The 15,450-nt window shown below is 43.6% G+C and overlaps 1 protein-coding gene across 3 annotated transcripts in view; it reads left to right on the top strand.

The window, feature by feature from the left end:
- PIWIL1 (piwi like RNA-mediated gene silencing 1) overlaps positions 1–15,450 on the top strand; it is a 376,145-nt gene that overhangs the window by 342,256 nt on the left and 18,439 nt on the right. For all 3 annotated transcript variants that reach the window (XM_073557066.1, XM_073557067.1, XM_073557065.1), the window contains 2 exons: positions 547–617; positions 12,230–12,383. In XM_073557066.1, the coding sequence (XP_073413167.1) occupies positions 547–617; positions 12,230–12,383 (225 nt within the window). The remainder of the gene's footprint in view (positions 1–546; positions 618–12,229; positions 12,384–15,450) is intronic.

The following is a 15,450-nucleotide window of genomic DNA, read 5'->3' as shown; positions in this document are numbered from 1 at the left end:
TGTTCTTGAACTAAAAAGACAGATTTCAGGGAGTGGGCTGCTGGGAACAGCCTGACACAGGCCACACCCCTGCTGCTATCAGGAAACTAGCTGTTCCTCACAGTGGGGGGAGGGAGCTGCACACTGGTGTGTGACAAAATGTCCCAGATGGGAAGGGGAAGTATCTGCTGTCACATGGAAATATAAGGGTTATAAAAATAAAGTTCAGTTGGCATCTCGTCTTTAATAGTGTATGAGTGCATGAACAGAACAAGAATGATTTATCTCCACAGAGTACCCTTTAAAAGGGTTTTTCCAACCAACAAAGTACATTTTCATGAATAGATCTTAAAATAAAACAAGCTCTACAACTGAATTTTTTTTTTCCTTTTTTTTTCTAAATTTTTTTGTACTAAGATAATATAGGGACAACCCCTTTAATGCACAAACTGATACAGTGGTTTGGGCAGTGAAGTGAGGAATGTTGTACATCCAATGTCATTTTAAATTAACCTTGTGGTTCAAAAGCAGCTTTATATTTATTCTTTTGATTCATTATTTTTAAAGGTGGTTTTCCCGTTGCATTCTGCAAGATCAAAAGCAAGAGATAGTTGATGGACTTAAAGTTTGTATGCAAGGTACTGTAATGAAAACTTAATGCAGTGGCTAGTCTTCTTACGTACACTGGAAGAAATGATCTGGAATAACATTACACCAGCAGGAGCCTTTATAGCTGTTATGATATTGCATTCTAAATCCATAGGTACTAATATTGTTATACCCTAAAAAGTGAAATTAGCTTCCACTCTTCTGAGAAGGCCTTGTGTGTATATAGGAATTGTTGCTCTTTCACCCAGAGAAGCATTTCTGATGTCAGATATTGATGTTGGCAGGAGAGTGTGGCTATTGCTTTCCAGTGGGGTTGAGGTCATGGCACTGCGTGGGTTTGTCAAGGTTTTCCCTACCAAACTTCCTCAATCATCCTTTTATGAACCGTCTTTTGTCACTAGAGCGACAGTCATGCTAGAACAGAAAAGGGCCTTCCCATAATAGTCCAAAATGTCTTGATACGGTTTAGCATTAAGATTTTCCCTTCACTGGAAAGAAGCAGGCTTGGTCAACCCCAGAAAAGCAAAATCCCTAGCATTAAAGTGTTCCCGCTACTTAAGAGGAATAAATATTCACTGTGCTCCACTCCCTTGGGAGTGGAATGCAACGAATATTCATTCCCTTTAGTAGTGGGAACACGTGAAGGCCGGCGGCTAACACTGTGCTCACTACTAAACAGCGAGCAATGAATACTCCATGCCCTCCACATAGTCCCGGCGTGCAGAGTAGTGAGTATTCTGGCAGCTGTCATTCGACTTGCAAACAGCGCATGACGTCCCTGCCATGCTCTGCTTACAAGCATAAAGCAGCTGCTGGCATCGGAAGAAGACGCTGCGAGGGAGCGCAGAAAGGTAAGTTTAATGGTTTGGATTTTTTAATGTTTTTCGGATTCGGCCATGCATGCCACGATGGACAATCATACAAGGATAATGGTGGGGCCATGCATACCAGGACAGAGATGTGAGCCCTGCATACCATGATGGGGCCATGCATACCCGGTCAGAGATGGAGGCCAGGCATACCAGTAAAGGGATGAGGGTGACCATTCTTACCATGATATGGATTAGTGGAACGTGCCTACCAGGCTACAGATAAGGGGGACATGCCTAAAGGCCCTTTTACATTTAGCGATGCACCAGTGATCCGACCCGGTCAGGATAACTGGTGCATCGCTTAATGATCGCTAGTGAGCTGTCACACAGGCAGACCTCACAGCGATGCAGCAGCGACGCAGCGCACGATACTTACCTTTCACACACAGCGTTCCTGGCGTCCTCCCGCCCGCCTCCACGCGTCGATCGTCGTCACAGGAAGCTGACGACGAGAAATGGAGCCGGACATTCTCGCGTGATCAGCGATGGACAGCGGGGGAGCCGGTCGGATGTAAGTATCACACATAGCGATATCGCTAGTGATATCGCTATAACGTCACAAAATCGGTGACGTTATAGCGATATCGCTATGTGTAAAACCCCCTTAACAGACTAGAGATAAGGAGGACTTGCATACCAGGATAGGGATGAGGAGATCATGCATGCCGGGATAGGGATGAGGGGGCTATGCATACCAGGATAGGGATGAGGGGACCATATATACCAGGATAGGGGATATTATAGTCCGAAAAAAGACTAGTTCTGTTTAAGAATTTTTTTTCTTCAAACAAAATGGTTTCCGCCCCTGCGCAGTAGAATCTATCGCATCCAGTTCCTAGAAAACTCGAAATTTCATCAGTCGAGAACAGTAAATTCACAGCGTGACCCGTCATAACAGAATAGATATATACCGTACATAGAATAGATAGTTAGAAAGATATCAGTGACATATAATTAGTGCCGTGCATCTGTAGTTTAATGTTTATGTACTTGGTTAATAATTCACTAAATTATATGTGCCAATTGTGTCACTTAGCCTCCGCTCTTCCCACCTGCCCTGGTGCAGTGGCAAGTGGGGTAATAGTTGGGGGTTGATTTCACCGTCCGGTGACATCAAGCCCCGAGATTAGTAATGGAGAGGCGTCAATAAGTAAAATTGCCCAGGAGCCCACACCATTTTTTTTCTGAAAAAAATCTTTTAATTAAATACATGTCCGGTAAGGCCTGTTTCACACATCCGTTTTTGACCATCAGTCAAAATCTGCCATTTTGGAGAGAAAAACTGATCCGCCATTTTTCTTGGCGGATCCTTTTTTTTCCCCATTGACTAGCATTATTGGCGGATTTTGACTGATGGTCGTCCGTTGCATCCGCATGTCAGCGGATCCGCCAAGGTTTTGGCGTCCGCTGACATGACCGGACAGACCCTGCAACGTTTTTTTCGGGCCGCAGATCCGCCATGTAGTGATTTAACCCCCAATTCTGTCTGGCTGCCGGTAGAAAAATCTCTCTCCTTCCTTACCAGACTTCCGCGCGATCTTGTCTGCTTCCCCGATCTCGGCCGCGCGATCTTGTCTGCTTCCCCGATCTCGCGCGATCTTGTCCGCCTCCGCGATCTCGCGATGGGCCTGCCGAGATCGGGGAAGCAGATCGCGCGGCCGAGATCGGGGAGGCAGATCGCGTGGAAGTCAGGTAAGGAGAGAGAGAGACCATCGCACAATCTTGTCCGCTTCCTCCATTCCTCGCGCGATAGCACTATCCACAACCCGCGGTCCCTTTAATTGACGCCGCTCATGGATCCGTAGTCCGCGGTCATCCGTACTTCGCTCAAAGGGGCGGATCAGTTTTTTCCCCCCTTTGGCGGATTTCAGCTGACCGCCGACTACGGATGTGTGAAACAGGCCTAATTTGCACACACTGTACTAATTGTATTTGTCACTGACATCTATATATCTACCTTTTCCATTTGTATTTACTGAATGTAATCCATCTTCTATCCTGTCGGCTCCTGCTGTGATTTTACAGAATTCGGCAGATGAATTTACTTCTTTTCTTGTATCTATATGTAATATAAATACATATATATGTGTGTTACTGAAATATCCCTATATATAAATCTGAATGTGTGTATCACCAACCAATCACGAAGCAGCAGAGTGGGACACCAACCAATCACGAAGCAGCAGAGTGGGACGCTGATGGAGAGCGGGGCTGAGGACGGATACAGCAGGACAGTACATGGAGAGCGGGGCTGTGGAGGAAAACAGTCTTCAGGACAGGGCCCGAATAGTGCCAGCACCCTCCCAGCCCTGTCCCGGGTCAGTCGGCGCTCCCCGTCACCAACTGCGCTGTTCCTACCTCTCCCCTGCAGCTTCCCGGCCTAAATTTAGTCCCAGACTTCTACTGCGGCCTACTACAGCGCTAGGCCATGCCCCCGCAGGCCGCCCAATCACACGCGCTGCAGCTTCACTCTAGCTCCGGCCAGCTCCTCCAGCCGACCGCGTTAGGCCATGCCCCCCCCCGCAGGCCGCCCAATCACATGCGCTGCAGCTCCGCTCTAGCACCACCCAATCCGGCCGAACTAAAAATCTGCGCACCTCTCTCCTGATCTCGGCGTCACCGTGTGTGGTGCATGGAGAGTGGGGCTGTAGAGGGAAAGAGCGGGAGAGCAGGGCTATGAAGGAAGAGAGCGGGGCTGTGGAGGGACACCGGGACACGGATGTAGAGCGCGGCTGCGGAGGGATAGAACGGGACAGTGGGTGGAGAGCGGGGCTGCGGAAGGAGAGAGCATGATGGAGGGTGGAGAGCGGGGCTGCGGAAGGAGAGAGCGTGATGGCGGATGGAGAGCGGGGCTGCGGAAGGAGAGAGCGTGATGGCGGATGGAGAGCGGGGCTGCGGAAGGAGAGAGCGTGATGGTGGGTGGAGAGCGGGGCTGTTAAGGAAGACAGTTACAGTTGTGGCCAAAAGTATTGACACCCCTGCAATTCTGTCAGATAATACTCCGTTTCTTCCTGAAAATGATTGCAAACACAAATTCTTTGGTATTATTATCTTCATTTAATTTGCCTTAAATGAAAAAACACAAACGAGAATGAAGCAAAACATTGGTCATTTCACACAAAACTCCAAAAACAGGCCAGACAAAAGTATTGGTACCCTCAGACTAATACTTGGTTGCACAACCTTTAGCCAAAATAACTGCGACCAACCGCTTCCGATAACCATCACTGAGTTTCTTACAATGCTCTGCTGGAATTTTAGACCATTTTTGGCAAACTGCTCCAGGTCCCTGATATTTGAAGGGTGCCTTCTCCAAACTGCCATTTTTAGATCTCTCCACAGGTGTTCTATGGGATTCCGGTCTGGACTGATTGCTGGCCACCTTAGAAGTCTCCAGTGCTTTCTCTCAAACCATTTTCTAGTGCTTTTTGAAGTGTTTGGGTCATTGTCCTGCTGGAAGACCCATGACCTCTGAGGGAGACCCAGCTTTCTCACACTGGGCCCTACATTATGCTGCAAAATTTGTTGGTAGTCTTCAGACTTCATAATGCCATGCACACGGTCAAGCAGTCCAGTGCCAGAGGCAGCAAAGCAACCCCAAAACATCAGGGAACCTCCGCCATATTTGACTGTAGGGACCCTGTTCTTTACTTTGAATGCCTCTTTTTTTTTTCTCCTGTAAACTCTATGTTGATGCCTTTGCCCAAAAAGCTCTACTTTTGTCTCATCTGACCAGAGAACATTCTTCCAAAACATTTTAGGCTTTTTCAGGTAAGTTTTGGCAAACTCCAGCCTGGCTTTTTTATGTCTCGGGGTAAGAAGTGGGGTCTTCCTGGGTCTCCTACCATACAGTCCCTTTTCATTCAGACGCTGACGGATAGTAAGGGTTGACACTGTTGTACCCTCGGACTGCAGGGCAGCTTGAACTTGTTTGGATGTTAGTTGAGGTTCTTTATCCAACATCCGCACAATCTTGTGTTGAAATCTCTTGTCAATTTTTCTTTTCCGTCCACATCTAGGGAGGTTAGCCACAGTGCCATGGGCTTTAAACTTCTTGATGACACTGCGCACGGTAGACACAGGAACATTCAGGTCTTTGGAGATGGACTTGAGATTGCTCATGCTTCCTCACAATTTGGTTTCTCAAGTCCTCAGACAGTTCTTTGGTCTTCTTTCTTTTCTCCATGCTCAATGTGGTACACACAAGGACACAGGACAGAGGTTGAGCCAACTTTAATCCTTGTCAACTGGCTGCAAGTGTGATTTAGTTATTGCCAATACCTGTTAGGTGCCACAGGTAAGCTACAGGTGCTGTTAATTACACAAATTAGAGAAGCATCACATGATTTTTCGAACAGTGCTAATACTTTTGTCCACCCTCTTTTTTATGTTTGGTGTGGAATTATATCCAATTTGGCTTTAGGACAATTCTTTTTGTGTTTTTTCATTTAACACAAATTAAATGAAGATAATAATACCAAAGAATTTGTGTTTGCAATCATTTTCAGGAAGAAACAGTATTATCTGACAGAATTGCAGGGGTGTCAATACTTTTGGCCACAACTGTAGGTACTATGCCCGGGCAACTCCGGGCTCTTCAGCTAGTATTTATATAAGCATCTATTCTATGTGTATATATCTAATTTATTACCTGTCACTGTGTAATTATACTGTACGCGGCAGATCATTTGCCAGCTTTTAATTTATCTATCACATATATATATGTGTGTGTTTTGAAAAATATTTTGTTTGAAAACGATGTGTAAATGACAGAGAACTGCTATATGTAAAAGATCATATTAAAATCGTACTGCATTCTGATGTAAATTGCATGCTAGGTGTGAAAAATCGGATTGTACTCTCATAAAAAATGCATGACACTTGCATTAGGCTATGTGCACACGGTGCGTATTCTGCTGTGGAATTTTCCACGCAGATTATGCTAAATCTGCAGGTAAAATGACCTGCGTTTTACCTGCAGTTTTTGTGCGGATTTCCCCTGCAGTTTTTCACCTGCAGATTTCTATAATGGAGCAGATGAAAAACTGCTGCAGAACTGCACAAAAGAAGTGACATGCTGCAGTTTTAAATCTGCACCAAATCTGTGTGGAAAAATCTGCAGTATGTGCACAGCGTTTTTTGTTTTACATAGCCTTAAATGGTAATGTACATCACTTGCAGTTCTGCAGGGCCAAATCTGCTGCAGAGCTGCACAGAATCTGCACCGTGTGCACATAGCCTTACACTCACCCGACTCTCCTGCTTCAAAATCGGACCGATTTTAACCCCTTCACCCCCAAGGGTGGTTTGCACGTTCATGACTGGGCCAATTTTTACAATTCTGACCACTGTACCTTTATGAGGTCATAACTCTGGAACGCTTCCATGGATCCCGGTGATTCTGACATTGTTTTCTCGTGACATATTGTACTTCATGTTAGTGGTAAAATTTCATTCAAATAACTTGTGTTTATTTGTGAGAAAAACGGAAATTTGGCGAAAATTTTGAAAATTTCGCGATTTTCCAACTTTGAATTTTTATGCCCTTAAATCACAGAGATACGGCACACAAAAAACTTGATAACTAACATTTCCCACATGTTTACTTTACATCAGCACAATTTTGGAACCAAAATTTTTTTTTGTTAGGAAGTTATAAGGGTTAAAAGTTGACCAGCGATTTCTCATTTTTACAACACCATTTTATTTTTAGGACCACATCACATTTGAAGCCACTTTGAGGGGTCTATATGATAGAAAATACCCAAAAGTGACACCATTCTAAAAACTGCACCCCTTAAGGTGCTCAAAACCACATTCAAGAAGTTTATTAACCCTTTAGGTGCGTCACAGGAATTTTTTTGAATATTTAAAAAAAAATGAACATCTAACTTTTTTTCATAAAAAAAATACTTCAGGTTCAATTTTTTTTATTTTACCAAGGGTAACAGGAGAAATTGAACTGCAAAAGTTATTGTGCAATTTGTCCTGAGTATGCAGATACCTGATATGTGGGGGGGAATGACTGTTTCGGCGCATGGCAGAGCTCAGAATGGAAGGAGCGCCGTTTGACTTTTTCAATGCAAAATTGGCTGGAATTCAGATTGGACGCCATGTCACGTTTGGAGAGTCCCTGATGTACCTAAACAGTGGAAACCCCCTACAAGTGACCCCATTTTGGAAACTAGACCCACCAAGGAACTTATCTAGATATGTGGTGAGAACTTTGAACCCACAAGGGCTTTACAGAAGTTTATAACGTACAGCGGTACAATTAAAAAATCATATTTTTTCCACAAAAATGATCTTTTCACCCCAATTTTTATTTTCCCAAGGGTAACAGGACCCTAAAAGTTATTGTGCAATTTGTCCTGAGTACGCTGATACCCCACATGTGGGGGTAAACCACTATTTGGGCGCATGGCAGAGCTCGGAAGGGAAGCAGCGCCATTTGACGTTTTTGGCTGGAATTGAGATCGGACACGATGTCGCGTTTGGAAAACCCCTGATGTACCAAAACAGTGGAAACCCCCCACCAATGACAACATTTTGGAAACTAGACCCCCTAAGGAACTTATCTAGATGTGTGGTGAGCACTTTGACCCCCCCCAGTGCTTCACAGAAGTTTATAACACCCGGGCGTGAAAATAAAAAATTCGAATTTTTTCCACCAACATGATCTTTTAATCACCATTTTTTTATTTTCCCAAGGGTACCAGGAGAAATTGTACCCCAAAAGCTGTTGTCCAATTTGTCCTGAGTATGCTGATACCCCATATGTGGGAGAAAACTACTGTATGGGCACACGTCGGGGCTCGGAAGGGAAGTAGTGACGTTTTGGAATGCAGACTTTGATGGAATGGTCTGCGGGTGTCATGTTGCCTTTGGAGAGCCCGTAATGTACATAAACAGTGGAAACCCTCCACAAATGACACCATTTTGTATACTAGACCCCCCAAGGAACTTATCTAGATGTGTGGTGAGCACTTTGAACCCCCCAGTGCTTCACAGAAGTTTACAACGCCCGGGCGTGAAAATAAAAAAATTCGTATTTTTTCCACAAACATGATCTTTTAGTCACCATTTTTTTATTTTCCCAAGGGTACCAGGAGAAATTGGACCCCAAAAGTTGTTGTCCAATTTGTCCTGAGTATGCTGATACCCCATATGTGGGAGAAAACTACTGTATGGGCACACGTCGGGGATCGGAAGGGAAGTAGTGACGTTTTGGAATGCAGACTTTGATGGAATGGTCTGCGGGTGTCATGTTGCCTTTGGAGAGCCCCTAATGTACCTAAACAGTGGAAACCCCCCACAAATGACACCATTTTGTATACTAGACCCCCCAAGGAACTTATCTAGATGTGTGGTGAGCACTTTGAACCCCCCAGTGCTTCACAGAAGTTTACAACGCCCGGGCGTGAAAATAAAAAATTCGTATTTTTTCCACAAACATGATCTTTTAGTCACCATTTTTTTTATTTTCCCAAGGGTACCAGGAGAAATTGGACCCCAAAAGTTGTTGTCCAATTTGTCCTGAGTATGCTGATACCCCATATGTGGGAGAAAACTACTGTATGGGCACACGTCGGGGCTCGGAAGGGAAGTAGTGACGTTTTGGAATGCAGACTTTGATGGAATGGTCTGCGGGTGTCATGTTGCCTTTGGAGAGCCCCTAATGTACATAAACAGTGGAAACCCTCCACAAATGACACCATTTTGTATACTAGACCCCCCAAGGAACTTATCTAGATGTGTGGTGAGCACTTTGAACCCCCCAGTGCTTCACAGAAGTTTACAACGCCCGGGCGTGAAAATAAAAAAATTCGTATTTTTTCCACAAACATGATCTTTTAGTCACCATTTTTTTATTTTCCCAAGGGTACCAGGAGAAATTGGACCCCAAAAGTTGTTGTCCAATTTGTCCTGAGTATGCTGATACCCCATATGTGGGAGAAAACTACTGTATGGGCACACGTCGGGGCTCGGAAGGGAAGTAGTGACGTTTTGGAATGCAGACTTTGATGGAATGGTCTGCGGGTGTCATGTTGCCTTTGGAGAGCCCCTAATGTACCTAAACAGTGGAAACCCCCCACAAATGACACCATTTTGTATACTAGACCCCCCAAGGAACTTATCTAGATGTGTGGTGAGCACTTTGAACATCCCCCAGTGCTTCACAGAAGTTTACAACACCCGGGCGTGAAAATAAAAAATTCGTATTTTTTCCACAAATATGATCTTTTAGTCACCATTTTTTTTATTTTCCCAAGGGTACCAGGAGAAATTGGACCCCAAAAGTTGTTGTCCAATTTGTCCTGAGTATGCTGATACCCCATATGTGGGAGAAAACTACTGTATGGGCACACGTCGGGGCTCGGAAGGGAAGTAGTGACGTTTTGGAATGCAGACTTTGATGGAATGGTCTGCGGGTGTCATGTTGCCTTTGGAGAGCCCCTGATGTACCTAAACTATTGAAACTCCCCACAAGTGACCCCATTTTGGACACTAGACCCCCCACGGAACTTATCTAGATGTGTGGTGAGCACTTTGAACCCCCAAGTGCTTCACAGAAGTTTATAACACTCGGACGTGAAAATAAAAAAATCATTTTTTTCCACAAAAATGATATTTTTGCCCCCATTTTCCTAAGGGTAACAGGAGAAATTGGACCCCAAAAATTGTTTTGCAATTTGTCCTGAGTAGGCTGATACCCTACATGTGGGGGTAAAACACTGTTTGGGCGCATAGCAGAGCTTGGAAGGGAAGGAGCACCATTTGACTTTTTCAACTCAGAATTGGCTGGAATTGAGATCAGACGCCATGTTGCATTTGGAGAGCCCCTGATGTGCCCAAACAGTGGAAACCCCCAATTCTAACTCCAACCCGAACCCCAACACGCCCCTAGCCCTAACCCTACCCCAACACACCCCTAGCCCTAACCCTAATGGAAAAATGGAAATAAATACATTTTTTTTATTTTATTAATTTTCCCTAACTAAGGGGGTGAAAACGGGGGGTTTGATTTACTATTTATGGCGGTTTTTATGTTTGGCGGCTGTCGCACGCTAAAAGACGCTTTTTATTGTAAAAATAGTTTTTGCATCACCACATATTGAGAGCTATAATTTTTCCGTATTTTGACCCACCGAGTCATGTGAGGTCTTATTTTTTGCGGGACAAGTTGACGTTTTTATTGGTACCATTTTCGGGCACGTGAAATTTTTTGATCGCTTTTTATTCCGATTTTTGGGACGCAGAATGAACAAAAACCAGCGTTTCATGAATTTCTTTTGGGGGGGGTGCGTTTACACCGTTCCGCGTGCGGTAAAATTGATAAAGCGGTTTTATTCTTCGGGTCAGTACGGTTACAGCGATACCTCATTTAGGTCGTTTTTTATGTTTTTGTCGGTTTTATGCAATGAAAACTATTTTATATAAAAAATAATTATTTTTGCATCGCTTTATTCAGCGAGCTATAACTGTTTTATTTTTTCGCTGATGATGCTGTGTGGCGGCTCGTTTTTTGCGGGACAAGATGACGTTTTCAGCGGTACCATGGCTATTTATATGCGTCATTTTGATCGCGCGTTATTACACTTTTTGTTTGGCGGTATGATAATAAATCATTATTTTTTGCTTCGTTTTTTATTTTTTAAGGGGTTCGCTAAAGGGGTTAACTAATGGGACAGTTTTATAGGGCGGGTCGTTACGGACGCGGCGATACCTAATATGTGTACTTTTATTGTTTTTTTTTTATTTCCAAAAAATGGATTTATTGGGGGAATATTTTTTTTTTTTTCTAATTTATTTGGCGATTTTTTTTTAAATTATTTTTACACTTTTTTTTATTTTTTTTTTTACTTTATTAAATAGTCCCAGGTGGGACATCACTGTCCTGTGACAGATCGCTGATCTGTCACATCACAGATCACTGTGACAGATCAGCGATCTGACACAGGCACTGCAGAAGGCTTCCTCATGCCTGCGCTTTGCAGGCACTGAGGAAGCCAGCTTCCTCAGGCCCCCGAAGGCCCCCGTCGCCATCTTGGATTTGGGGGCCTGGAGGAAGGGAGTCCCCTGCAGCAGCGCTGCACATTGCGCTGCCGTGGGGGGCTCAGGGAAGCACGGAGGGAGCCCCCTCCCTGCCGATGCTTCCCTTTAACCCCCGGTTCACCGCGATCGTGTTTGATCGCGGTGTGCAAGGGGTTAACGTGTCGGGGGCGGTCCGTGACCGCCCCTGACACATTGTGCCGGGTGTCAGCTGTGATAATCATACGGGCCCGGGTACCGTGGACGGGATAGTACGTCGGATTGCAGAAAGGGGTTAAAATTGCTAGTGTGTCTCCAGCCTTTGGGTGTTTTTCAGATACACGGTGGAAGTTGCAGACTAAAAATGCAAATAGGCCATTGAAATGCCCAATACATTGTATTGCCCAGTACATTGTGACCAGCTTGTGATTCAGAAGCCACATACCCATAAATTAAGCGGGCACTACTTCCTACAGTAAATGCCAAACATTGGGTTCAGGAAGAGGGGGGATTTGGAAGTGCAAACATCACTGGATTTCTTTTGGATTGGGAGTCCAGTCGCTTTTACTGAGCCTTTTTCCTATCAGTAACTACGCCAATTTGCTCCTTTCTGATCATGACGTACAATTGTCATATATCGGAGAATGGCTAAGGGGGGAAGGAGACACTAATTGAAGGTAGAAGTTGCTGATATTACAGTTTTTCTCATCTAAATTTGTGAATTATGACTTTTTCAGCTGCTTTAAATGCTTGGTATGCCTGCAACAAAATCCTTCCATCACGCATCATAATCTACAGAGATGGTGTTGGAGATGGCCAGCTGAATACACTTGTCAACTATGAAGTTGAACAACTTGTGAACTGTATAAAAGCTACTGGCAAAGACTACAGGTATAATTTAAAACTTAATTCTAAAAGAGAAGTTTAACCTTTATAGGGTGCACTCAGACTGCCGTATTACTCGTGCTCGCATCGTAAACCTTGGATTGGTAGCCTGCTCTCCTGACCTGGGCGTGACAGCATGTGTTACCTTGCAGCTGTCATGCTCAGGCCACGAGAGCCAATGGACATTCTGAGGTTTGCAAACCTTGTGCGAGTAATACGGCAGTCTGACCAGACCCTTAGAGTGAGATCAGTTGTTTATAAAATTGTTCCTTATTAATTTGTGTGTGCATACTAGTCTGCAGTCACTCTATGCCCCTTCATTCGGTCAGGATTCTCTTGTACCAGCAGCAGGAGCAGGCTGTCACGTGACTGTAAATATTACACACATGCGGTCACGTGCCAACAAGACTAGCGTGGCCTCACCCAATTCACTAGTATTGAACAAGACCGAGGACATGTAGTTGGAATATGTCAAGAAGTATGCAAATCATATACTTGCAGTCATGTGACCACCTGCTCTTGCCACTGGCATCAAATAATTATGGAAAAAGAAAAAAGGTCCAGCTTTGCAAATTCAAGTCCAATTTATTGTTATTAATTTGTGTGTGCATACTAGTCTGCAGTCACTCTATGCCCCTTCATTCGGTCAGGATTCTCTTCTACCAGCAGCAGGAGCAGGCTGTCACGTGACTGTAAATATTACACACATGCGGTCACGTGCCAACAAGACTTGCTTGGCCTCACCCAATTCACTAGTATTGAACAAGACCGAGGACATGTAGTTGGAATATGTCAAGAAGTATGCAAATCATATACTTGCAGTCACGTGACCACCTGCTCTTGCCACTGGCATCAAATAATTATAAGTGTGTGTGGGTCTTATTCTGTGAGGATTAAAAATTAAGCAGTCGCATATTCATTTCAAATCTTGAGTGTAAAGAACAAGTAGTCCTGGAAGTTATGTTATGTCCCCCACAAAGCCCTGATCTCAACATTGTCAATTCTTTCTGGGATTACATGAAGAGACAAAAGAATTTGTGCAAGTCTTTATCCACAGGTTAGTTCTTCAAGGTATTTGGAACAACTTCCTTGTCGAGTTCATTTAAAAACTGCCTTTTCAGGGCCTAAGGTATAATTGAGAAAAATATGTCCCTTAAAAAATTATTTTTTATTGAGTTCACATACTGTATATAGACCTACTCAAACATAAAAATGTATAGTGCAGCAGTTTTTCCTGTGCGTATAGGAATTGATAGTGCAGCAGTTTTTCCTGTGTATATGGTTATATTTTTTCCAAACCTGCTTAAAAGCTTTTAGGCCTGTTGCACATTTCCTGATATTTCCGGTACCGGAAAAAACAGTACCAGAGATATCAAGTGTCCGTGTGTGTAATACTTGTGGCATTTGTATGGCGACCATGTGCACCATCAGTACTACTAACGCAGGAAAAGAAATATGATGTCATTGGAATCACTGAAACTTGGTGGGACAATACACATGATTGTAATACAAGGCTAGAAGGATACAACTTATTTGCGATAAACATACTTGATAAACGAGGAGTAGGTTTCACATTGTATGTTAGAAAAGTGTTTACCTGCAGATAGATCCAAGCTTCAGAGGCTGGGAGTTCTGTGGAAACTGTTTGGTTAAGAATACAAGGAGAGAACAACGGAAAGGACACCATTGTAGGCATTTACTACATGCCGCCTGTGCAAGCTGAAGGTATGGATGAACTCTTTATGCATCTAATGGCCAAGTTCTCCAAAAAATATCATATAGTGGTCATGGGAGATTTCAACTATCCAGACATTTGTTGGGATTCTCTCTCACGCAAAACAGGTCAAGCAAATTTTTATCTTCTCTTGCTGACAACTTTATCTTCCAAAAGGTAGTGGAGAAAACAAGAGAATCTGCTACCTTGGATCTAATCTTTATAAACAGGGAGGAAATGGTAGAGGAGGTAAGAGTAGCTTGGACACTAGGAGGTAGCGACCATGCTATTTTGGATAACTAGAGGAGGAAGACCTGTGAAGACTCAAACTTCAAGGTTATATTTCAGGCCAATTTTTACAATTCTGACCACTGTCCCTTTATGAGGTAATAACTCTGGAAGGCTTCCATGGATCCTGGTGATTCTGATATTGTTTTTCTCGTGACATATTGTACTTCATGTTAGTGGTAAAATTTCATTCATATAACTTGCGTTTATTTGTGGAAAAAAAATGGATTTTTTTTTTTGTAAATTTGTTTATTAAACTTCAGAACAAGAAAAAATCTACAACATACATATTTGCTTGTGGTTGTGAACATTATACAGAGCATACACATTACCGTCTGTTTGTTAAATACTAAACAAAAAAATAAAATTGCACACTCTTATTAATGTACAGGGTAATATATGCATAATCCCCCAAGCATATACAGAAAACAGCAGGCTATACATTATAAAGCATGTGTTATGAATGAGTCACCGTAGGAGGCAAAAACAGAAATACTAGCTAAGTCCAGAAAACCAGAGAAGTTGGCAGCTATCGGATTGCAGACCCCTGAACCTATCAACAACAACTAGCAGTAGCCGTGGGGGGTTCCTACGGTGCCCTAGACCCCTCGATCACAGCCGGAGAACTATATAGCCTAAAGACAGAAAGGGAAACCTAAACTGCCCCAGAGCAGACCCCAAAGCAATAGGCAGCCCCCAACATATAATGACGGTGAAGCAAGATGAAAAAACACTCACACAGATAGAAAGATAGACTGAGCAAATGATGGGGCCCAAGCTAACTAGATAGGACAGGATATAAAAGCTGCTGTCTGTAATCCGCCAAAACCCTATCAAAACAAGAGCCAACAGCTGATAGGGAAAAAAGCCCTGAAGACACTAGGCTTCAAAAAGACTATATCAGTACTCAGGTATTTTCTGAAGACAGAGCAAAAAGGAATTCAGCTCACCCCAGCAGGGAATGGCAGAAATCAAGGAAAACAATGCAAAACAAAACCAAAGCACAAATGCAAAAAGTAGAACAGAAAACTTAGCTTTTGAGGAGCAGGAATCAGACTGGACTCCTAGAAT

The sequence above is a fragment of the Dendrobates tinctorius genome, unplaced genomic scaffold, assembly GCF_039654945.1.
Source record: "Dendrobates tinctorius isolate UK_male_01 unplaced genomic scaffold, ASM3965494v1 ptg000243l, whole genome shotgun sequence".
NCBI classification, from domain to species: Eukaryota; Metazoa; Chordata; class Amphibia; order Anura; family Dendrobatidae; genus Dendrobates; species Dendrobates tinctorius.
Note: the sequence above shows the minus strand (reverse complement) of the source record. Positions and strands in the feature narration are given on the sequence as shown.